General features: G+C 34.6%; 1 protein-coding gene across 3 annotated transcripts in view; it reads left to right on the forward strand.

Moving 5' to 3' along the window:
* Nucleotides 1-24040, forward strand: part of SLC4A10 (solute carrier family 4 member 10) — a 250809-nt gene that overhangs the window by 96090 nt on the left and 130679 nt on the right. For all 3 annotated transcript variants that reach the window (XM_014552454.2, XM_032479570.1, XM_032479569.1), the window contains exon 3: nucleotides 14588-14734. In XM_014552454.2, the coding sequence (XP_014407940.1) occupies nucleotides 14588-14734 (147 nt within the window). The remainder of the gene's footprint in view (nucleotides 1-14587; nucleotides 14735-24040) is intronic.

Genomic DNA, 24040 nt, shown 5'->3' on the forward strand with positions numbered 1-24040 from the left:
CATGAAAATGAAAATCATGTTTAGTAAGATGAAATTTTGACTGTTTCTTTCATTTCACTTTAATTTTCTCTTAAGTTTTATTAATATACATTCTGTCTGTTAAAAAAAATTGCTCTTAATTGTCAACCACAGAGGCCCTATGTTGTCAGCTCTTTTCAGTTCTCTGTTGCTTTTGAAACTTTGGACTATGCCTATGTTTTTAGATTCCCTTCTCTTCTCTCATCTCCCTTCCCTTGGCTTCTCTTCTCAGAACAGTCTTCCTTGGTGTTTTCTCTATCTTATCCACTGTCCCCTCTTACTCTGCCTGACATTTCTATATTTTTCCCCAAGTTAAAATAGTTCTATTGTTTTAAAAGTTATCAAAAGAATATTTTAAAACAAAAATTATTTCGAGTTAGAAAAACTTGAGAAATATAAAAAAGTATAAAGAAGGCAAACAAAACAAAACCCCCAAAACCCATCACCTAGAAGCAATACTATTAATATGAACAGAATAACAGAATTAATATTATAAACAGAATATTAGTTTAATTATGTGTCATAATAACACAGACACATAATTATAACTAAATTACATGTAAGTGGAATTATGGTACAAGTATTAATCTTTTAAATTACTCTCTTCATTAAAAAAATCAACACCTTTTCATGTTATTATCAATATATTATTTTAATTATACTTAGTATTTCATTGCATGGTTGTACCATGCTTTATTTAACTAATCCCTTATTGATGGACTTTTTACTTCTTATTTATCTCTTTTAAACAAAGTTGCTATGAACATTATTGTATATGTGTTTCTGTGCACTGATTTTCCTGATACAATTCTCAGAAGGAGAATCACTGGGTCAAAAGGTTATAAAGTTAAAATTTTGATTCATGTGTTTATATGGTCTTCCAGATGACTGTACTGAAATACACTCCCATTAACATAATGTGAGAGGTCCCACTATTTCTTCAAACCTCTGACAATTCACATCTATCTTTTAAATGTGGATTTCTCTCTGCATCTGTCCTTGATTTTTTTTCTCATTATTATTCATTCCCCTTCTGGAGAATTCACTTCCTGGGATGTTATTTTCACTTGTAAGTGCCATAGGAGTCCATATGACATATCCAGAATCCTCCACAAATGTCCTGTGGGCCTTCATGCAGTGAATATACCCAAGGTAGACACACTGAAGAAGAGAAATGTAACTGAAGCAGAGGTCCTCCTATACAAATATTACTTAAGAAAAATGCTAAGAGAATACGTGGAAAGAGCAAGACTATTAACTTAGAGTCCTTGAAAGACTGTTATATGAAAGGTGAAGTATACTATCGTTTTATGTTACATAAAAATAGTAGAGTTTTGTATGAGTAAAAGAAACTAAGTTGTTAATACTTCCCTGTTGGATATAGCTATTTAGAAATGTTTCGTTTAGAAATGTTGGTTTGACTTCTTCAGCTCCTGTTTATTTCACATGTAAAAGTGAGAGGTTTCAGTCAGGTGCTCTCTAAAGAATTTTACTGCTCTAAATCCTGTGATCTTTAACTGAATTTCTAGAGTATGCTTTAAAATTTAAATTCCTTGTTAACTTTGCTTAATATTTAAATACCTTGAAGTTTTTAAGTTCTCTGACTGACAAGAAAAGTTCATTAGTTTTGAATTTGAAAGGGACTGCTCACTCTGTATAAATGAAGGGTTTAAAAATGTCCTGTAAATTATTCACACATCTTGAAAACTGTAGAAACTTATTCATTACCTTTCTTTAGGAAGAAATTTGAAGTAGAATGGATACAGCAAAAATATCAAATATAAAATTTTTATGGAAAGATATGTCTGGCTTCGTCATCTTAATGTATAAAATTAGGTCATACTTGGTTAGCATTGACAATATAATACCTCAGAGGTGCTATCTGCCTGGATATTCTGGAAGTATGGTATTCCTCCTGGGGTTCTCCTCCCGAGGTTCTGTAGGTTTACTTAAACTAAATGGTTGAATCAGTCCTTAATGTCTCTGAACTGTTGCCACCCTCAGTGAGAATTAATGGGACTTCAGATTCATTCATTCCTCCAACTCTCTACTGAGTGTGTGTTACTAAGTGCCAGACTCTACTCCAAGTACTAGTAATAGAGCAGTGAAAAAAAGAGACAAAAATATGGACTTTATCATATCTATATTTTAGATATGCCCCTCAAGCTTGATCTCAACAATTGTATAACACTGGACAGCCTAATCAATTAATCTCAGTTTCTTCTGCCACTAAGTAGAAGTCTCGTGGCGTCCAGGAAGTTGGGGTGATGCAAGTCGCACTGGAGTTTGTGACTACTCACTATCATTTGGTGCAAGGTCCCATCTACTAAAACTGTTGATCCTTCCTGTTTTGTCTGTACAGGTTTGTCCAGTCGTCACACAACCTCCTTCTCTACATACATGCATAGCAAAAGTTGCCTTGAGTCTTAAATGTTATACTTAAAAGTTTTTCACTTCCCTTATTGTAAGGGTGCATTTTATATGCATCTCGCTGTCCTACTCAGAGTAAGCTCCTTAGTACCTAAGTGACCTTGTCAGAAAGGCCTTTAGCATCAGTCACATGATGGGTCTAAAACCAGCCACACACACACAAACGCGCACACGCACACGCATGCTCGCGTTGTAATCTAGTAGCTTCTGTTGAGTTTGGAAAAGGGTGCAGACTCTCCCCCCATCAATGATGTTTCCTCCCAGTGGCGAATGGAAGTGAGGGGCTGTTATTCATTCTTGCTAATCTTCATTTATGGCATCATGCTCCTTCAGAAGTGGCTTAATGACTTTAAATCTCAAAGCAAAGGAATTTGGGTTCAGCTTTCCTTCTTCCTAAAAGGCTCTTTGGACTCTATGTGAGAGAATGAAAATGGATGCCTCCTAATTTCACTTTTAAGCATCCTCTTAGCTCTATGCTTTTGCATTGCCCCAAATAATTATTCTCTTTACTCAGAAGTGGGTACTTACTTAATATTCACATAGTTTGAAACTGTGTAAGTGGATCTTTCCAGAAAGTGAAGTCAGCATTATTAAGGTAAATCCATCAGATCACTTCTGGGTATTAGAAATTGTCAACAACCTAAACAAACAGGAAGTTTCATCTTTATGTCCCCACCAGGCATTCTCTTCTTTTGTTGCCCCCATAACCTTGATTGACAGCATTTGCCTGTTTTCATGGCTGCTTTCACATCGCCGTGGTGTTTTCAGTGAACATGGAGTTAGGAAGAGATGTGCACAGCTAGCTCTGGCAAGCTGGTGTAAGCCTGTTCCCTCACACCACTGCTGCCAGCTTGTGTGTGGTAGAGCACAAGTCATTGTCGTCATTCTCCCTTCACAAGGCATGCCATCTATTTTTCACTTGGCAATACAAACCCTATCTTCTGTCCTCTCCCCTTCTGTGAGCCAGTGTTTAGATTTTTCAGCCTACTCCAGCATAAAATGCTATAAAAAGTTTGGATTTGCTGCCATTCATTTAATTATTCAGGGAACACTTAGAGCATATAATATGCCAGGTACTGGGAATGTGAACGTGATTAGACAGACCATTTTACTACCTACAGTGCCTATCATAGGCATTATATAGCTGATTATATAAGTAGTAATTTAATTGAATTTTTGAAAAGTTTTATAAGGAAATATAAGATGCTAAGAGAATGTATACTGGTGGTTGCATGTGATAAAATTAGACAGATTTGATAGGTCTGATTATATGGTGGCATAAGAGTCGCCAAAAGCAGTAGAGGGAAAAACCAATGCACAGGCGCTCTCTAAGTCTCTGTGTTACATGAGCTAAGTCCCATAGGTCAAAACAAGTCATATGGCCAAGCCCCATTCAAGGGGTTGAAGAATAGATTCCACAACTTGATGGGAGAAGCTGCTAAAATACTGTGGCCAGTAAAAAAAAAAAAAAAAAAAAAAAATCTGACTATTTCCTATTTGTAAACATCTATGCAGAAATTCCAAATGTTTTTCATCTTTGCTTTCAGATATTTTAATTGTTTTATTCCTTTAGTTTCACAGTTGAAGTCCATCAACTGTCTTCATGGAAAAAAAATTTTTTTCTCAACAAGTCTTCAGTGTTTCCAAGCAAGCCTTTCTGTTCTTAATTACCATAATTCCCAGAGTGAGCCACTTTCTACACATGCACATTTCTTTCAGATTAATACAAGACAAAACTAGATCTGGAAAATTTTAGTTTTACATTTTTGCTCTTTTCCTATTTCCCTGAAGCAAAGTGGCAGGGCTGTTCAGAAATCATAATTTCATTAAAATGAGGTTGAAGTATCCCAGAACATATGTTGATCTCTTTTTCCCTTTTCCTTGTAAAATAAAACAGGACATAAATGTTTTAAAATAATAGTGACATTGTAAGTTTTTGTGATTATAAAAATACATGCTCTGTCTCACCTTATTTTTCCCCTGCTCTAGCATGCACCTCACATTATCACCTAAAATTGTTCTGTTTTTGTGTATATTATGTCATTTTTCTATTTCCCAATCCTCTGCTAGTCCAAAACCTATTTTGTTTAAGATTCAACTCAGGTGCTTCTCCATGAACTTTTCTTTGATTGCCCAGGTTATCTTTGACTTCAATCTATTATTAACTCCTACAGCATTTAATGCCTGATACTACACAAGAACATCAGCTTAAATGCAGATTGTTAATTTTTTCTGCTTTTTATTTTTATTATTCCCTGCTGTTTTCTTTGCTAGACTTGGGTTTTGCGCAATTGAATGGTTATCTTTTTTTAAGTGCAGGGATCATATCCAATAAGCATTTCCTATTATCCTGTTTCTTGACTAAGTTGTATTAACCTCCCTTTGAGCACTGTAAACATCCAACCTCAAGCTGTCTTATAACCAATCAAAACTGGGAATTCTCTTGCCTTTTTTTTCCCCTTAGAAAATACATATTATTAGGATTCATTCATTTATTCAAGAAATGTTGAGGCTTACTGTACTCCAAGATGAAAAACAACACTGCTATTTCAAGACGCAAAGTATTTTGGTTGCTATGTTTTGTTCAAGATAGTGTTATAAACTTATAAGAAATAGTATTTTTGAAAATATGGCACAGTATCTTCTAAACTAGTAAATCTCAGACTATGGCTCCTTTGTTGAACAACTTTAGCACTTTCTAGATTTTTATTTTCTGTATAGAATCGGCATAGTTATGTGTCCCTTGGTGTTGTAATGATTACAAATATGGCCCTAGGATTAGATGACTATGACCAGCATTGATTTGACTTTTTTATTCTTTCAGTGAAACAACAGTGCAGTTAAGTAGCCTAGTAGTATCTCTTTGCAGTGTACACACATACACGCTCTCTTGGTCTCTTTCTTTCTCTCTAATGCTCTCCCTCAGCAGAGAGTGTCTGTTGGACTTAGAGTTCTTTGATATATTATGATAAATGATGCCTTGTTGTGTTTTCTGACTCTGTTAGAGTCTCCATGGAATTAAAGATCACATGCTTTTTCAGCTTAATGTACTTGACCTTTTCCCATGATTGACACATCTAAATAAATGGCTGTAGCAACTCAGTAATTATGCACCAGCTGTGTTATATTCATTTCATGGAAAAAACACAGAGTTCTATTCTAAAGTAGATAGTTTGACCCCTTCCCTGCCAGCTAAATAAGGATAGTAGTTAATTAGTGTTATTGTTAATCATAGTAAGGTTCCTGTCCATTCCCAAATACATTTCTTTCCTCACTGCATTTTGTAAACACTCAGTGTACTATGACCACGGCCACATTATGTGTTGTTTCAGTACTTCTATTTCTTATATAATGAAAATATTTACAGTAATTCTGCACCTGCTTGACAAGATAATTCTCCTCAATTTGTGTTGAAAATCCAGTATTTGTTAGCAAGATTTGTGCTCAGAAAGCAATGCTACCTTTAATAAACACTTAGTTTTTTAATGGACAACTGTATTTTTCCCTCAACTGACATACAGGTAAATTCTGAATAAATTGTAGTGTTTCATGTTTATTTAAAAATATTTTTTTCTCTAAATAGCACTGCTCTTTTCTCACTAATATTTTCAAAATATATTCATGTCTAAATGATCTGTATTTTTATTAATTTGGGTTTTTTTTTTAACATGATATGAAGTTAATTCTTGTTGACCATTTTGACTAATTTAAGAAGTACTCTTTTGAACAGATTCTCCTTTGAACTAAATTTTTGGCCTTTATTTATCACAAAATAAAATTGTTCCCTATTTAATCTTGAAAAAAATAGTTCAGATTAGGTTTAATAATTGTTAAGTCATTTCAGAACCATGATACTTATCATTAAGTTTCTTGAACTCTTTGTCTTCTTAAGTGGTGTCTATTCTATTTTGGATATAATATTGTAGGGAAAATTTATGATAATATTGACCTGGAAATGCTATTTGTATTCTTTTTTCCTACAGGATTCTGAGGTGAATCTCTAATTCCTTAGGCCAGGATTATTATATTTGGGATTAGAAGAGTTGGAAGTACAGAGAAAAGCAGGAAGACAATGAAACAGGACAGGAAATTTTTATCTTGTGTTTCTCTTTCTTTAAGCTATGGAAAGTGAGCTGTGTGAAGGGGAACGAACAAGCTTGAGTGTCTATCATGTAACAGGCATCATATTCAATATTTTTTGTCTATTATATTATCTCATATAATCTCTGTAAAAAAATCTCCTTGACCTATTGATAAATTTTTAACATCTATGTTTATTTATTTTGTCCTAAAAGCAAACATAAGGTTTCTGAGTCAAAGGAAAACTATCATTATTATTTAAAGCAATAACCACATTGGTTCTCCATGCCTCATTCTTCCCCTTCAGGGTAATGTGATGAGAATCAGATGGTTATATGCACAGGAGGGGTGCCCTAAAATTATGAGTCTGGGAATTTATATAGAAATTGCTATACAGCTATCTTCTCCCCACCTTGAGAGGCAGATAAATCTTTTCTCCCTTTTGTAAACAAATCTCAAGGAAGAGAAGGGAAAAGTCCCCAGTTTAAACCCGTTGGAATACAAACCAGTAGCTCTGGGGATTTATTAACTTATGAAATGTAAACACATAAAACTGGGAGATAAGTGACTATCTGAAGGTCTCCATCTATTCAGTCAACTTTTAACTTCCAAAGCTTGTCCTTTAAGCCAGATCCCAGTTTTTTTTTTTTCACTTTATAAGTCTCTGACCATACAGAAACATTAATCTATTTACTCTGTAGTTTCATAGCCATAAATTGTGGCAGTTTCTGCATTGTTGCTGTGAAGTTTGTGGCCATTAGCTTTGTCTCCATTCTTAAGTTTCTTAGTGTGTTTAGTAGCATAATGGATTATTATGTGTGTTTTCTATGTATTTTACTTAAAAATATCATCTCTCTGCAAAGATTTGTATACACAATAAAAATTTATTGAGTACCAAGAACTATCACACACTGTTCTGGATCCTTGGGATACATCACTGCACAAATGAAAGATCTCTGCTCTTCTGAGATTTAAAAACCTTGAGGGAGACTAGAAATTAAACACTAAGCATAATAAGCAGATCACTTATTATGAAAGGTTCCTGAGTAGCAGTGAGAATTTCAAAGAAGCCAGTGTGGCTAGAGTGAAGTGGAATGACAGGAGATCAGTAGGAGAGATTAAAGAACTAACAGGAGTGGGGCATGCAGATCACATAGGGCCTCACAGAGCATTAGGAAACTGTGACCTTTTCTCTGCATGAAACGCGGAGACGTTAGAAGATTTAGCTGAGAAATAACATGCTCAACATGCTCTAACTTGCATTTTAAGAGGACCACACTGGTTTCTGTGCTTAGAACAGATCATAGAGGCTAAAGGTAGACTCATGAAGACCGGTCAGGAGGCTATTGCAGTAAACCAGGTTGGGTAGCATGTGGCCTTGACCAGAGTGGTGAAGTGAAGTAAGTAAATTCTGGATATATATTGAAAGTTGTCCCAACAGATTTCCCGATGGACTGGCTGTGGTGTTAAGAGAAAAAAAGAAGTCTAAAATGATTCCAAGGTTTTTGGCCTGAGCAACTAGAAAAATGTTTTATCATCATCATCTAAAATAGACAAGATTGTTGGGGAGCAGTTTATTGGAGGGTTGGGGAAGATTAGGAGTTTAGTCCTGAACATATTGATTTTGAGATGTCTTTCAGACATACAGTGGAGGTGTTAGGTAAGCAGTTGGATATGCCAGTTTGGAGTTCTAGAAAGAAATTTGAACTGGAGATAGAAAATTGGGAGCTTCGCACATACAGATTTAGGTTTTGTGGGGCCTGAAGCTTATGCAGTTTTGAGAAAGAATTCAAAATTTGAATATAAATTAGATTCAGAGGTGAATATTTATTTAAAATGAGAAAAAATCAAAACAAATGCTTATATGGAAACTGATTAATAGCACAAAATCAAAACATTTAGAGAAGTAGCATAATATTTTTAATAACTGTCTGACTTACCTCTGTAATACTTTTTACCCTACATTCTTGACCTCTAATGTCAAGGACTAAAAAAAAATTTGTGTGTGTGTGGGGGGAGGTAATTAGGTTTCTATTTATTTATTAATATGGAGGCAATCTAGGATCTCATGCATGCTAAGCACATGCTCTACCACTGAGCTATATCCTCCCTTCTTCAAGGATTTTTAAATTTTATTTTCTCTGGAGAATATGGAAAATTAATTCAGTCTTTATTATGATTAATTAAAATTTATTTTAAAATTAATGATAGTCTAGAAAAGTTTCTTTGATCTCTCCAACTTATCTACAATTTCTTGAAAATTTTCAGGAGGGTCTTAAAATTTAAGAAAACGTCTATCAAGTTTTTTTGCATATATCACCTAAAAGATTTGGAAGAATTTTCCAGAGACTAACTCTGGTTCTATGCAGTGGAAACCTTGCTTCTTCTCCACTGCCCATGTAGTTCCTATGCTAGGCAGATTGTAATCCCTCTGCGTATTGTGACACAACTTCAGCCCTGAATCTTTGTGTTGCAATGTCAGTGAGTTTGGCACAGTGGGTACGAGGCCAATGGAAGCTACTCCTACTTCTAGATAGCTGAAGATAACTTATGGATATATGGCAGGGATTGTGAATCACATAGGTATAGTCTATTAAACCCAACCTAAATATATCTTCAGCTCTATCTCCTCTTAGTCTCCCCAAATCTCCACAGACACTCGAGTGCCTCCCATCATGAAGGTATCTTATATTCACAAATTTTCCTAAAATATGTGACCATGAGAACACAGTCTTTTAAAAAATTAAAATACTTTATTTCTTAGAGCAGTTTTAGATTTGGGGAGATGGTACAGAAAGTACAAAAAACTCCCATACATCCCCCTCTGCCCTGCAAAGTTTCCCCTATTATTAGCATTTTGCATTAGTATGGTACATTTGTTACAATTGGTGAACCAATATTAGTAAATTATTATTAACTAAAGTCCATAGATTACATTTGGGTTTACTCTTTGTTTTGTAGATTTTCTATGCATCTTGACAAATATATAATATCACATATCCACCATTACAGTATCATACAGGATAGTGTCAATTCCCTAAAACTGCCCTGTGCTCCACCTATTCATCCCTACCCTCTCTCTCTGAACCCCTGGAATCACTGATATTTTTAATTGTCTCTATAGTTTCACCTTTTCCAGAATGTAATATACTAGTCAGCATCTTAGAGTATGTAGTTTTTTCAATGGCTTCTTTCACTTAGTAATGTGCATTTAGGGTTCCTCCATGTCTTTTTGTGGTTAATAGCTCCTTTTTTATCATTGACTAGTACTCCATTTTACAGATGTACCGGAGTGTGTCTATTCATTCACCTATCAAAGGCCATCTTGGTTGTCTCCCATTTTTTGACAACTATGAATAAAACTGCTATAAACATTTGTGTTCAGGTTTTTGTGGGGGGATTAGTTTCTAACTCACTAGGGCAAATGCCTAGTGAGTAAATTAGTATTTAGATTAGGATCTAGACACAGACCTTACACTTTTCTCAAAAATTAACTTAAAATGGGTCATTGACCTAAATGTAAAATAAAATTATACAACTTCTAGAAGATAACATAAGAGAAAATCTGAACTTTGAGTCTGGTGATGACTTTTCAGATACAACACCGAAAAACAATCCATGAAAGAAAAATTGATAAATTGAACTTCTTTAAAATCAAAGCTTCTGCTCAGTGAAAGACACTGTTAAAAGATTGAAAAGATAAGCCATATCTGGGGGAATACATTTGCTAAAGACATATCTGATATAAGTCTGTTATCCAAAATATACAAAGAACTCTTAAAATTCAACAAGATGACAAATAATCCAATTACAAAATAGGGGAAAATCTGAACAGATATATCACCAAAGAAGATACACAGATGGTGAGGAAAATATGAAAAGATGTTCAACATCATATGTCATTAGGGAGTTGCAAATTAAAACAATGAGATACCATTACATACCTATTATAATGGCTCAGAGCCAAAACACTGAGATCACCAAATGTTGGCAAGGATGTGGTGCAACAGGAACTCTCATTCTTTGCTTGTTGAAATGCAAATTGGTGCAGCCACTTTGGAAGATAGTCTGGTAGTTTCTAACATAGATAAACATAAGGTTATCATGTGATCCAGCAGTTACACTCATAATTATTTACCCAAATGAGTCTTTACTTTTAACAAATCCTGCAAGATTCTTTCTGCTTCAAAAAACTTCTTCAGCCTGGTCTTCCTTGCATTTAATATTCTCAAGAAATGAGTTCAGCTGTGTGTCTTGGCATCCTTTGTTTATCTGAATATATTTGGATATAGTTTCAGACTGTTTATTTTAGCCTTGACTTGGCAACTTCTTAAGATGTTACTTCTGGCGATTGCCCATGAGATACACATTCCACAAACAAAGGCAATATTTATTCTACCCAACAGGCCCCCTGGACTTGCCAGCCAGGTCCATGGTGCCCCTTATCTTTGTCTATCTGAGAACGGTTATCTTCATTAGTAATTGTTCATTAGTAAATCTTCGATAGTAAAAACCTTTGCAATCTTTAAGGTTTAACTCTAGGAAATATTCACTATCTAAACTTCCTCAATTTTTATTCATTTCCCCATCCATTGAAAATGCTCTGAAGAAGGTTACAGATAAATATTAATTTCCAACTGTACTGGCTAATTTTTGGTCTTAATCTTGTTTCACTCCTTTATAGCATATGAACTGGTAACTTCTCCCCTACTGCTTTCTTAAAAATCTTTTCCTTTGGTTTCTTTTATAATTTTTTTAAATTGTGAAATGAAGCATACATACAGAAAAGTGCAGAAAGCTTATGTACAAAGTTTAATAAATATTTTAAAGCAAAAACTTGTATCAAGAAACAACATTTTTAGTACCCTAGAAGCACCTCATGTGCCTCTCCTCAGTCACAACTCCTATTCTCCTTTATGCTAGAGGTAGCAATTATTCTGACTTTTGTATTGAGCTTTTCCTGTCTAGTCATCCCTGAATAATATATTTTAGTTCTTCTGTTTTTAAAGCTTTGTGAAGGGAATTATACTTTTTTAGCTCAATATTATGTTTGTGAGGTTCATTAATTTTGTTGTGCATATCTATAGTCTTTTCATTATTTCTGTGTATATCCTATTGTGCGACTACAAATACACCGTACTTCATTTATACATTCTGTTAATGGATTTTGGGGTTGTTTCCAGTGTTTTGTCATTATAAGCAGTGCTGATGTAGACATTCTTCTATATGTCTCATACATATATACATCTGCATGCATTTTTCTAGGGTCCAGGGAAATTGCTGTGTCATAAAGTGTGGATATTTTCAGTTTCAGTAGAGAATGACACACTGTTTCAAAGTGCTTCTGCCAGTAACATACTACTATGAGCACTACGTGAAAATCTGATTTGTATCACACCAAGACATAGAAGTGCAAACCATTTCAATTTTTTGCCAGTGTGGTGAGAGTATAGAGCTATATCATGATGGTTTGAATTTCCATTTCCCTGAGAACTAATGGAGTTGAGCACCTATCCTACATTTATTAGCCATTAGGATTGTTTAAAAATTACATGCTTGTTTAAGTTTTTTGCCTATTTTCCCACTGAGTTTTCATCTTATTCTTAGGATTTATAGGATTTCTTTTTTATATCTTGTTTATTGGTTCTTTGTCAGTTATATGTGTTGCAGATATATTTTCATGCTTTGTGGCTTTTTCCCTGACTCTTTTGTAATGAACAGAAGCTCCTGATTTTAACGTAATACAATTATGAATCATTTATTTTATGATTAGTGTTTAAGAAATTGTTTCCTAAGTTGGCATTCAGAAGACAGTTTCCAGAGACAGTAGAGGGAAAAAGCAGTGTTAAATCTCCCATGTTTAACTGAAAGTTCATGACTTCATTTTCTATTGTTTTTAAGCCTTTTAAGCCTTTTTAAATCTTTTTTCTGACTCTTAAATAACTAGTTTTATGCAAGATGCCATCTGAATTCTTATTCTTGCTCAACACCTTCTCCCTTATTGATAACCTTCAACTTATTAAGGTAGTAGTGATGGTCCAAGTAATTTGAAATTGCTAATGTTTAAGATGACAAAATTTATGACTTATATTAAGCATTCAGTTTTATGATATGTCTTGATATCTGGTACGATAAGTTCTTCCTGGGTTTCCTCAAAATGTTATTGTTTATTTTTCTTTCAAGTTTTTCTGTGTAAGTTTTAGATTGTTTATTCAAGTTCTGTTAAAATAATGAAACCGGAAATTTGCATTTATGTCAAATGTATAGATTAATGCATGTCTATTTGGGAGGTTGGTTCACATCTTCTCATTGATTCTTATACATTAGTCCAGGGGATAACCAGGGTAATATATCACACTTGGGAATGCCACTTTTAACATAAATTGGAGAAGCCTGAAAGCTGCTAATTTATAAGAATAAAATAATGTCTTATTTCTGTTTGTATTCCTGATACCCAGCACAATACCACTTAATAAGTTATTTTTGTTAACATTTGTTAGGCATCTGCTATGTGCCAGACACTATGTCAGGTGCCAAAGATACAAAATGACTAACACATGGGCCTTCTCTAGAGAAGATTCATAAGAGGAAAAGTACTTACATGTAAATAATTACAATCAAGAGTTATTGTGCTTTGATGTATATATTACGCACTAGAGGATCCTAAAGGGGAAAAATGGTCCACTATATTTAGAATGAGTGTGAAAAATTTCACAGATGGCCTTATCCTTGAACTTTGGCTTAGGAGATATGTAGATATTCATCAGATAATCAGGAAAGACAAAGACGTTTCATACAGTGGGAAGAATAAGAACAGCATTAAGTAAAGGCACAGAGACTTGAGAACACCTGGCAACTCAGGGATGAAAGGGCACACACTGACTTGTAGTGTGTGGGGCAAAGTGGATTTAAAAGTCTGCCTGGAGAAACAGGCAGATAGATACTGTTTGCCTTTATAGAGTCGTAAAAATTTTATCCTATGGGCAACAGAAAGCAATCATCAAGTTTAAAGCAAGGGAGTAATGTAATCAGAATTATGCTTTGGAAAAAAACCTCATCAGTATTCAAGATGTATGAAGCGGGGCATGATTGGAAAAAAGAAAATGATAAGGAGAACATTCTAATAGTTCTGGTGAGAAATGAGGGTCTAAGCTAAGACAGCACCACTATGGATATTGAAGAAGGCATGGATAAAAAAGATGTAAAAGAGGACCTGGTGACAGGTTGAATGGGCTTTGAGATGACTGGATAGATGGTGCATTTACTGAGGTAGATGATAGCTAAGTGTTACCTGGGGGACAAAGAAAAGGATTGGTTGCATGGACATGTTGAGTTTGACATGCCTATGGGAAGAATGTCCAGGTAAATATGTCAAATAGGTGGATGGATGGATATATAAATCTTCAGTCTAAGAGAGAAGTCTGATATATATGTAATAGTTGAAATCATGAGGTCAAAGACAGAGTCCTAGGGAGTCCAGTCTTGAATGGGTAACTAATATGAGCAAAGCAAAGGAGAAGTAGGGGGACCAAGAGAAAGTTAAGTCATAAAGAAGAGAGTGGTCAGTGGTGTCAAGTGCCACAGATAGAAACAGTAGAGCTGAAAAAACTCCACAGGATTTGGCATTATTATGGGTCTTGGTGAAATCTATTTTTTTGGAGATAGTGATTATTTCACGTACCTAACTGAAAAGGGAAGGGAACTGGTAAGATAACTGATTACTTGAGTGTAGGGAGAAAATGGAACAATTTTTTAAATAAAAAAAGTATAACTATAAACTATGGGGAACAGACAAAGATTATTATGTTAGCTAATAACTTAATAGTGATTATAAAATATAGTGTAACCAAGTAATTAGTATCGTAGATGATTGTGATAGGTATGCTTACATAGGTACAGTACCAAAATACAGAGCCAAGCCCTAAGGTTCACACATCATAAATACTCAAAAACTAATTGCTGGATTGAATTGGATTGGGTTTCCATTAACATATGAACAATCATCTTCTATGTCTTGGAATAATTTAGATTTTAATTTGTGTATTTACTTCTGATGAAGGTCATAGGACACTGTTTATTGGAGTTCATGTGCCCCTGGGAGGAAGAAAAAGCCACCGACGTCACAGGCATCGTGGTCATAAACACAGAAAAAGAGACAGAGAGAGAGATTCGGGATTAGAGGATGGAAGGGAGTCACCTCCTTTTGGTAAGAATCTTTTCCCTTATTTTAATTAAATGTATGATTGTAATATTTGTACCATCCACAGTTAGCAGCAATACCTCATACTCATAAAATTGTAGTTTTTTAAAAGATGTTGGGTTGGGCAGATTGGGGAGGAGTGGGAGAGAAAAAGTTTAATCTTTATTTTTCTCTTCTGCTTTGTGAATGTACGAATTGGCTTAGATTTGTAACTGAGGAAATAACAGTGATGTAGTAGAACTTAGTTATAAAAACTCTTGATAATTTGTACAAATAATACATTGCTCTAAGTAGTCTGAAGATCCAGGGGGAAATGCCTTTATTAAGTTTCCTTTTACACCATTGCTGATGCTCTCCAAATTTCACCCTTAGGATGTGAACTTTCTACTCTTCAGTGTTGCTCCTTTGAAAGTATACAGTTCACCCTTGAACATCACAGATTTTAACTGTGAGGTTCTACTTACACATGAATTGTTTTCAAAAGTAAATACTACATTACTACATTATCCGTGGTTGGTTGAATCCACGGATGTGGAACCGGATATAACTGACTACAAATCCTCATCCCCCATTGTTCAAGGGTCAGCTGTATACAGAATATCAAAGTATGGTGACATGGTAGTTGTTGACACTTCCTGAGTGCCATTAGAGCCTGTGTATGTGACATAACTAAGAACCTGGCTTTCAGATTCCTGACCTTCCCATCTCCTGTGACCTTCTTCTTTACTGCACCTTGTTCACTTATCCATAATCATGCACCCTCTGAAGTCACTAATGCATTTATTTTGCTCTCTGACTGCAGCTTTTCTCCTTACGTGCTAGTACAACTACTTGACCTCTCTACTTTTTTTTCTATCCATGTCATGTTTCTTTATTTCCTTATCATACTCTGATTTCATAGCCTGTAATTTGAGTAATGCTTCTGCTAATATTCTAAATACCTTAGGTTCCCTGTTTTAGTTTTATTCATGCCTTCACCCCCACCTTGAAAACCATACTTATGTTGGGGTTCCTCCATATCCTTACTTTCTCCCTGCCTCTCCAAGCAGGCATGCTCTGCAGGATGTAGTCATTCAACAGGGCAGATTGTAACCGTTTAAAGTCATTACAGAAGTGGACCTTCAACACCTCTTCCCAATTCTATTGTATTTTTTTCTATTTTTGAAATAATTATTTTTCAATCTTCTTAACCATTCTCCAACATCCCCTTTTTCACAAACATTTAGCAGATGCTTTCTACTTCAAAAAGAAAATATGTCACCAGAAAGAATTCACTCAACTTCCTTCCTATTAAACGTACAGGCGTAAGTATATGCCTATATCTACAACCGTCTTCTTTTCCTCTTAATACAATAAGGGAATTTTTTTTTCCAGTTATGTTTATTTCCTATTCCCTCCCACTGGGAAACTTACACAATTTATAATCTAGTTGACCTCCTCTTCTCAACTGGATTGTTCTCATCATCTATCCCCCCAAATGCCTCGAACCCACATTCCCCTATTCAGTTGTATTCAGATATGAGCTAAGTTAGCATGTGAAGTTTGGTGTAATAGTTTTACTTTTAATACTCTATATATTGCTTACTCAATACCTGGTTTTGCTAAGCATTGCAGAGAAGGCTGTGTATTTTTTCATTTTTAAATTTGTGTCTTTTAAGCTTGAGTGCCTGTGGACATTTTTCTGCATCCCTTTATTTAAGCAAACTTGCTAAGATAGGCCTAATGATGAATATATTAAAAAGCCTTTCCAGTCTGAATATACTGATATTTTTCCACTTAGAGAACTTTTTCCTGTTTTATCTGATTCTGCTCCACTTACTTTGGTCTCATCTCTGTGAAAATGTATCTGAATGTTGGATTTATGATATATGTTCTTTGCCCTTTTTTATAGATTAGAGTTAGTCTCCCATTGCTCATTTCATTATCTGCAGCATCAGTTCTGCATTTTACTACTTCTGCTAGGGTTTTTATTTTGCTGTAGCATTTTTAGTTTTCTTAAATTTCTTTCTCATCCTATTTTCTTTACATGTCCTCCTGTCCTTTTCTTTTAGTTTTGGTTTCTTCTGCTTGATAGAGACTGTTTTTAGTCTACTGATGATCCCCATTATTTCTGACACTATCTTTTGATCCTGAAGTAGGTAACTTTCAGAGGTATGATCTTCTTTTGGGCCATCAAAATTATTTTGACTTTCTATTGATTTGTAGTGCTTTTACAGACTCCAATTTTTTTCTTTTTACAAGGCAAAATATATCCATACTATGTATGTCCAGCTATATCCTAAGATTTCTTAGAGAGGCAGTGCCATCAGTGGGCTCTTTGTCTCCATCACTGTGTATAGTAATGGACATTAAACTTCCCCAAGTACCATGTACTTCTGCCAGAGGTAGAATGATGATGGCGAGAAGTGTTTAAAGAAAAATACTCTTGGTGTCCTGCACCAGCATGATAGAAGGATGATCGTGTCGGAGTCTGTAGGCAGAAAATGGAGGTGTGAAAAAGTCCCCCAGATTTTCAGGTTTTCATTTTATGAGGTGAAGTCTGGAAGTATAATGAAGAGACAACTGAGTAGATTTCTCTTACTCCAGCTCCATCTGTGTATAGTTAAGAGAGACTCTCTCTTGGACTCTGGGAATGGAATATCTCTCGGAATAAGCTTTAATGGTTACTTTGAGTTTTCATCATATTCTAGTATTTGAGAAACTATATTCACATTATTTTAGAAATGTTTAGTAAACAAACTATAATATGTTTGTTACAAAGCTTATTCCCTCTGCCTCTATCATTTTCTTCTTTTTTTTCCCATAGCTGGATACATTAACTCATTTTTTTCTAGAACAGTGATTCTCAACAGAAAACCTGGGAGTTTTAAAAACATTTTGATGACCAAGCCCCATACCAATCAGAATCTCTGTTGGGGCCAAGCATAGGTATTTCAAATGTGCAGCCAAGTTTGAGATCCACTCTTCTAGAAACTGCTATTCGAAGTGTGGTCCATGAGCCAGCAATATTAGCATCACATTTGAGCTTGCTGGAAATGCAGAATCTCAGGCCCCATACCAGACCTCTTGAATCAGAATCTGTATATTAACAAATCTTAGGTAACTTATATGCACATTAAAATTTGACCAACTGTAGAATATTGCTTGTCAAAATCTTGTTGCACATTAGGGTCATATGAGGAGGGTTTTTTTTTGTTTTGTTTTGTTTTGTTTTTAATTGTTCCTGGGCCCCACTCTCACTGGAATTTTTTTTTTTTTTTAAGTATCCCAAGTGATTTAATATCCAGCTAGGATCAAGAAATATTGATCTTAAGGAAGTCTTCCCTCTTTATTTGGTGAAACTGAGCGATAAATCAGGTGGCCCAGATTCTCCCTCTGATGTGTCAAACACTATTTTTGGGTGCACCTACCACCTTCCTCCCCCAACCGTCTGAGTATCTTTATTGACATTTAGACCTAGGATCTGTTTTATCAGGGACAAATGTTTGACACCCTGGTGGTCTCTAAGCAGTAGAACTTCCTAGATTTCACTTTTTTCAAGTTTCTTCAGTACTGATCATCTGCCTTTATTCCTGATCCACAGTCAGTTTAAGTGCCTTGATAATCAAGTACTCAGTTACATGCTGCAACTAAAACCATGTTATAAACACCATCCCACTTGTTTGGGCTTTGATATTCAGCATATGCTGAAGATTTCAAAGGAAATTTCTTACTACTTAAGAAATATTTATTTTACTTGGAAAGATTTCAAAGAAAATCTTTGGAAGACATTTCTACAGGTTCCTTAAAATTCTTAAGAATTCAGCTTCCAAAGAAGGGTAGAGGAAAATGTGAGGAAACAGCAAGTCCCTCTGTTGGGACTGTGGAAGTTTCTTATTGTAAATTGGCATATGGGTCTATGAAGACATGAAATAACTTGGAGTCATATTTCTGGGGCAAGCATCAATTTAACAAAAAGATTTTGGTGTAAATGTTTGAATTTTGGCACTCTTAAAAATCTTCTCACTCTAGTTTATGAGAAACATTAGCATAATCCCACCTTATTATGTGACCCGGTCATGGAGGCAGTGTTTTTAGGAACCTGGTTGTGTTAGTGCTGCATCCAGGGAAAAGGGAGCAGGCCTCACTGTAGCCAAAGAGGTTATGCTCATGTCACAGGCCTGCAGTGGCTGCTTCTAGTCCATCAGATCCCATGGTTGGAATGTGATTTCTAGGTGAGTCTAAAGATAGGCCCAGCTTTTTGGCTGTGTGATGGCGGTGGTGGTGATATTTTGATTATACAGAAAACTTTCAATCCCCACAAATAAATTCTACTTAAATTCTAATAAAACCTACTTTTGTTGCTGCAGTTAAACACAATCATTCATATAAGAATGTAATTAATTAATTTTTCTTCCTCTGGTAATCAGTGATAACAGAAAACTGCTAAAATTTTGCATCTTGTTTTTTTTTTAATGTTATCTTTCATTCACCTTATATAATTTGAAATTATATTTTCAACTGGGAACATAACATGGAGAAGTTGTTTAAAAATGATGAGTTTGAAGCAAAAGCTTGAAGTCAGTGAAAATAAAAAAGATAACAAGGGAAATTCAGGACATGTTAATGTTGATTTGTTCCTCAGCCTCCCAACAAAGAATCTAACAGGAGAGATGATAATAGTATGTAAGTTATAATCTATAAGCAGTAAAAATAAATGAAAAAAAACATAGACTTTATCAAATGCTTATTTAAAATATGGTTCTCCAAGGTACTGTGTAAATTAACACAATCCTGGAATTAGACCTGGGATTTTTCCATTCTTAGATAGTAAGTTATGTGCATGCTTCTGGAAAAATGAAGCTAACATAGAAAATATAACTTCAAATCTTTTTTTTTTATGGGCAGTGGCCTTCTGTTTCTATTTAGCTCCCAGTTGGCTGATATATAAAAATATTAATGATTTTTAAAAATTATTTTATTATAAAGTATAATGCCATTGTTTATAAATTCTAGAACACAGAAACATAAGTATACAACTCAGAGATTCACCACAAAGAAACATCTGTGTAACTATTACCTCAGCTAGTACTCCAGAAACCCCCTTTGTCCTCACTTCCAATCACTATTCTTTCCCTTCTCCCCAAAAGGATCTGTCTTACTCAGGGTGTTTTGCCTGGTTTTGAACCTTTATAAATGAAGTTGTACAGGATGTATTTGTGTGTGTCTTGATCTGTTGCTCAATATTCGTGTTAGTGGGATTCACCAATGTTTTTGACTGTAGCTTTGGCTTATTCATTTTCATTATTGTGTAATACTCATTTGTCTGTGTATACCATGCGTTCTACTATTAATGAACACTTGGATCATTTAATTTTTGGAGCTACTATGAGTAATAGTGCTCTGAACATTTTTGTATATGTCTCCTGATGCACACATGCATTTCTCATACTTAGGAATGAAATTATTTATTTCTGAGGCATAGGGTACGCATATTTTCAACTTTAGTAGATAATACCAAACAGCTTTCCAAAGTAGGGTACATATTTACACTCCCACCAGAAAAGTATGAGGCCACATGTTGTTTTACATTTTTACCAATGCTTGACAATTTCATTCTTTTAACATTAACCGTCTAATAAGGGGCATAATGGTATGTCACTGTAATTTGCATTCTTGGTTACCAGAGAGGTTGGGCAAATTTACATTTTTGGCCATTTTGATAGCCTCTTCTGTGAAGTGCCTATTCAAGTCTTATGCTTGGTTTTTTTCTTTCTTAATTGGATTGTTTTTTCATTTTCGTTTGTAGAAATTCTTTATGTATTATAGATATAAATCTTTTGCTGGTTTTGCATGTTTCAAATATCTTCTCACATTTGTGACTTTTCACTCTTGTAATGGTGTCTTTTTCAATGTGTCTTAAAGTTTCCAGGAGAGACTACTAAGAGGCTGAAACCCTTATTCTCTAGTGCAACTTTCTCTGCTGTAATTTATTTCCATTATATATTTTACTAAATATAGAAACAGACCTTTACCTTAAAATATCATATTCTTAGGTACAATTTGTATTACAATGATCTATGTTTTCAGCAGCTGTCTTAAAAATAAATACCTATCAACATAGGAGAAATATTTATGCTTTGAAAATTCTGTTTTTGATATTACTGTTAATTTACATGATTTGTTGTACAATTTTAAGTTGCATAGGCATAAAAAAATAGTCATTGAATAATACATCTTGAACTTTTGTTATACTGAAACATAATCTGAGTCTCTTTTTAAGATGTTAAAACTATGTTGGTAGGATGATCATAAAAAGATTTTTGTGAGCATGACCTAATATCTATAAAATCATTTATACTTTAAAGAATGAAAAACCAGATACAGGGAGCTCTATGTTATTTAAAACCCAAATAAAATACCTCTTTTCTGTGAATAATAGATTATCCTTCTTTAGTAAATTACTATTTCCTATTGCTGTTACCGTTGTGTCTTACAGAAGTCTTTTAAATACCTGGTACCCTACCTCAGACTTTCAAATCCTCTTTCTTCAAAACTGTGAAGGTCTATTTCCTCATGTTTACTTTATGACCAGTGTTTCAAAGGTTGTATTGAGTGATTCGCATGCTTTTCTAAGGGAAACACTTAATAAGTCTCAAATGTAAGTTTATGCGTATAGCTATTGAGTTGTGGGAGCTGGATGTGTGGTATTACAGACACCTAGATTACTGATGCAGAGTAAACTGAAATTAGTCATTGAAAACAGTGATGAGGGAAAATATTTCAAAAACATGAGGAACATAATATCAGTGTTGAAGCATGGCTACTTTTGAGATGTGGATTCTGACTGGCTCCTCATTCTGACAACTCTCTTTCCCCTCCGTTTTACTGAGACATAATGAACATACCCCACTGTATACATTTAAGGTGCACAGCTTGATGGTTTGCTTTACATATGCTGTGAAATGATTACCAGAATAGGTTTAGTTAACATCCGTCATCTCATATAGACACAAGAAAAAGAAAAGGAAAAATATGCCTCCTTGAGATGAGATCTACTCTCTAAACAACTTTCTTATATGCCATGCAGCAGCGTTAATTATAGTTACCATATTGTACATGACATCCCTAGTATTTGTTTATCTTATAACTGGAAGTTTTTATCTTTTGAACACTTTCCTCCAGTTACCCCTCTCCTTACCCCCTGCCTTTGAGGGTGAGCACAAATCTGATCTCTTTTTCCATGAGTTTGGTGTTTTTGTTTTGTTCTGTCTTTTTTTAAGCTTCTACATACAGAAAATCTTTGTCTTTATTTCTCTTAATGCCTTTAAGGCCCATCCATGTTATAACCCTTTTAACATTAGTGGCACTGTTATTTTCTTATTCTCCCTGCTTCAAATTCTAAATCTCTCTATTTTGACAGACCTGTATCATCATTACAGCCATCTCCACTACCATTAACATCAGCATCAATCATCATTAGTAGTATTTATATAATGATTTATAATTTGAAAGGTATTTTTACATGCATAATTTCCTCTTTTGGGAGTTGATCTTGTTTTTTTCTAGGAAACTAATTCTGGCAGGTGGAAATATTTATTTAAAGTATTTAATTTGTTACTGAACCGTAAATTTTAAATTACAATGGAGATAAGTGTAGCAAGAAGTATATAGAGTGCTATTAATTAGGAAAACAGGTGCCTGACCTACTTGTTTGCATATGAACGTGCTTATGTGTATGTTTATGTTTTAAGAGGCTGATTACATAGGCTCGCTGAAGCGTATTACAGTGAAGTAGATGCTGAAAGATGTATAGGAGAGCAAGGAGTGGAAAGGAGCATGGTATTTTTAAAAATCTGAAAGAAGGCTAAGGGACCCAGAATGGAATTGCAAGGGGAAGAGTGACAGAAGATAAGGCTAATAAGGTGGGCAAAGGCTGGGGCCCCACCACAAACATTTATTGATACAGAAGGTATGACACTATATTATATTTTATATTATATATGTGTATTTTTCACTTTTGAGTTCTGAAATCCTCTCAGTTGTGACTTAGTTATAACAATCCTTCAAATTACTGATTAATTAGCTTATTTTCGCAAATATAATATTTAATATTATAGATTTCAGTAATTACTGTATGCTTGTTACTGATTCACTCATTTAAAAAATATTTGAAAATACCAGACATTTTATTGGAATAACATTGCTTTTAGAAGATAGTTTTCCACTATTGGGCTTTCCCTTTAATGTACATTTATTCAGTTATTTAGGTCTACTTTTACATCATTCAATAAAGTTTTATCATTTTTATCACAAATATATTGCATAATTTTGCTGGATTTATTCATAGAAAACCACGTATCTTTGTTTCTAAAGTAAATAGAGTTTTTTTCCTGCTAGATTTTATAGTAATTTTTACCTCAGTATAGGAATATATTGGATTTTATATTTTTATTTTGCATCCAGCAGCATGGTAAAGATATCTAGGTAAACAATCAGTAAATATAAATGAAAGAGGAAATAATGAAGACAAAATCCCCAGGGATTCTTTTTTTTTTTTTTCAATCCTCAGAGAGTGAATGTAAGAATTGGCAAATAAAATTGGGAATATTTAAATATAGAAAGTGGTAGGAAGTTTCCCAAAGATAATTTCAATTTAATAGGGTAGAATTCAAAGATGTTTTCTGAACGTGATTGGTATGGCCAATGAAGATGGTTGTTGGAAGACAGTTCTCATTGGATCTCTCACATTCCTGTATATCTTGTGAGCACAGACACTGAGTGCCTTTGTGCCTTTCTTTTTAAGGATGTTTATATAATGAGTGGACTTGGAGGATAGAGATAATATTTCCTTCTGGGGCAAAGGTAGATTTGTTTATTGTCTAGTATTGTAAAGGTTATATATAGCTCCTCATGAGACAAAAGTCAGGGAGGGTTACTGTCCATTATGAAAGAGTGGGATTCCCGAACCGTGGTTCTCTTCCTGTAACACTTCCTACTGTGTATGCGGCATCTTCTGGCACTTTTCACATCTTCCTGTGGGATTTGGGGCTTGGGGTGACATAAATGATGATTCTCTCATTGATGCTATTGCTGGGAGATAATAAACTGTCTTCTGTCTCTGATGCAGGTATTTCATGTCTTTTACCAGTGTCCATAAAACTGTCAGGGTTAGTCTTGACACCTTGCACAGTATCGGACAGTTTTGACAATGAGGAAGGGAATGCTGACAGAGACGTGGCATTTTGGAGGAAGGAGAAGGGTCTTACAGCTGGTTAATGGAATGATTAATGGACTTTGAGCCAAGTCTATGGGTATTGGTACCAATCTTTT

This window comes from Camelus ferus, chromosome 5, assembly GCF_009834535.1.
Source record: "Camelus ferus isolate YT-003-E chromosome 5, BCGSAC_Cfer_1.0, whole genome shotgun sequence".
NCBI lineage: Eukaryota > Metazoa > Chordata > Mammalia > Artiodactyla > Camelidae > Camelus > Camelus ferus.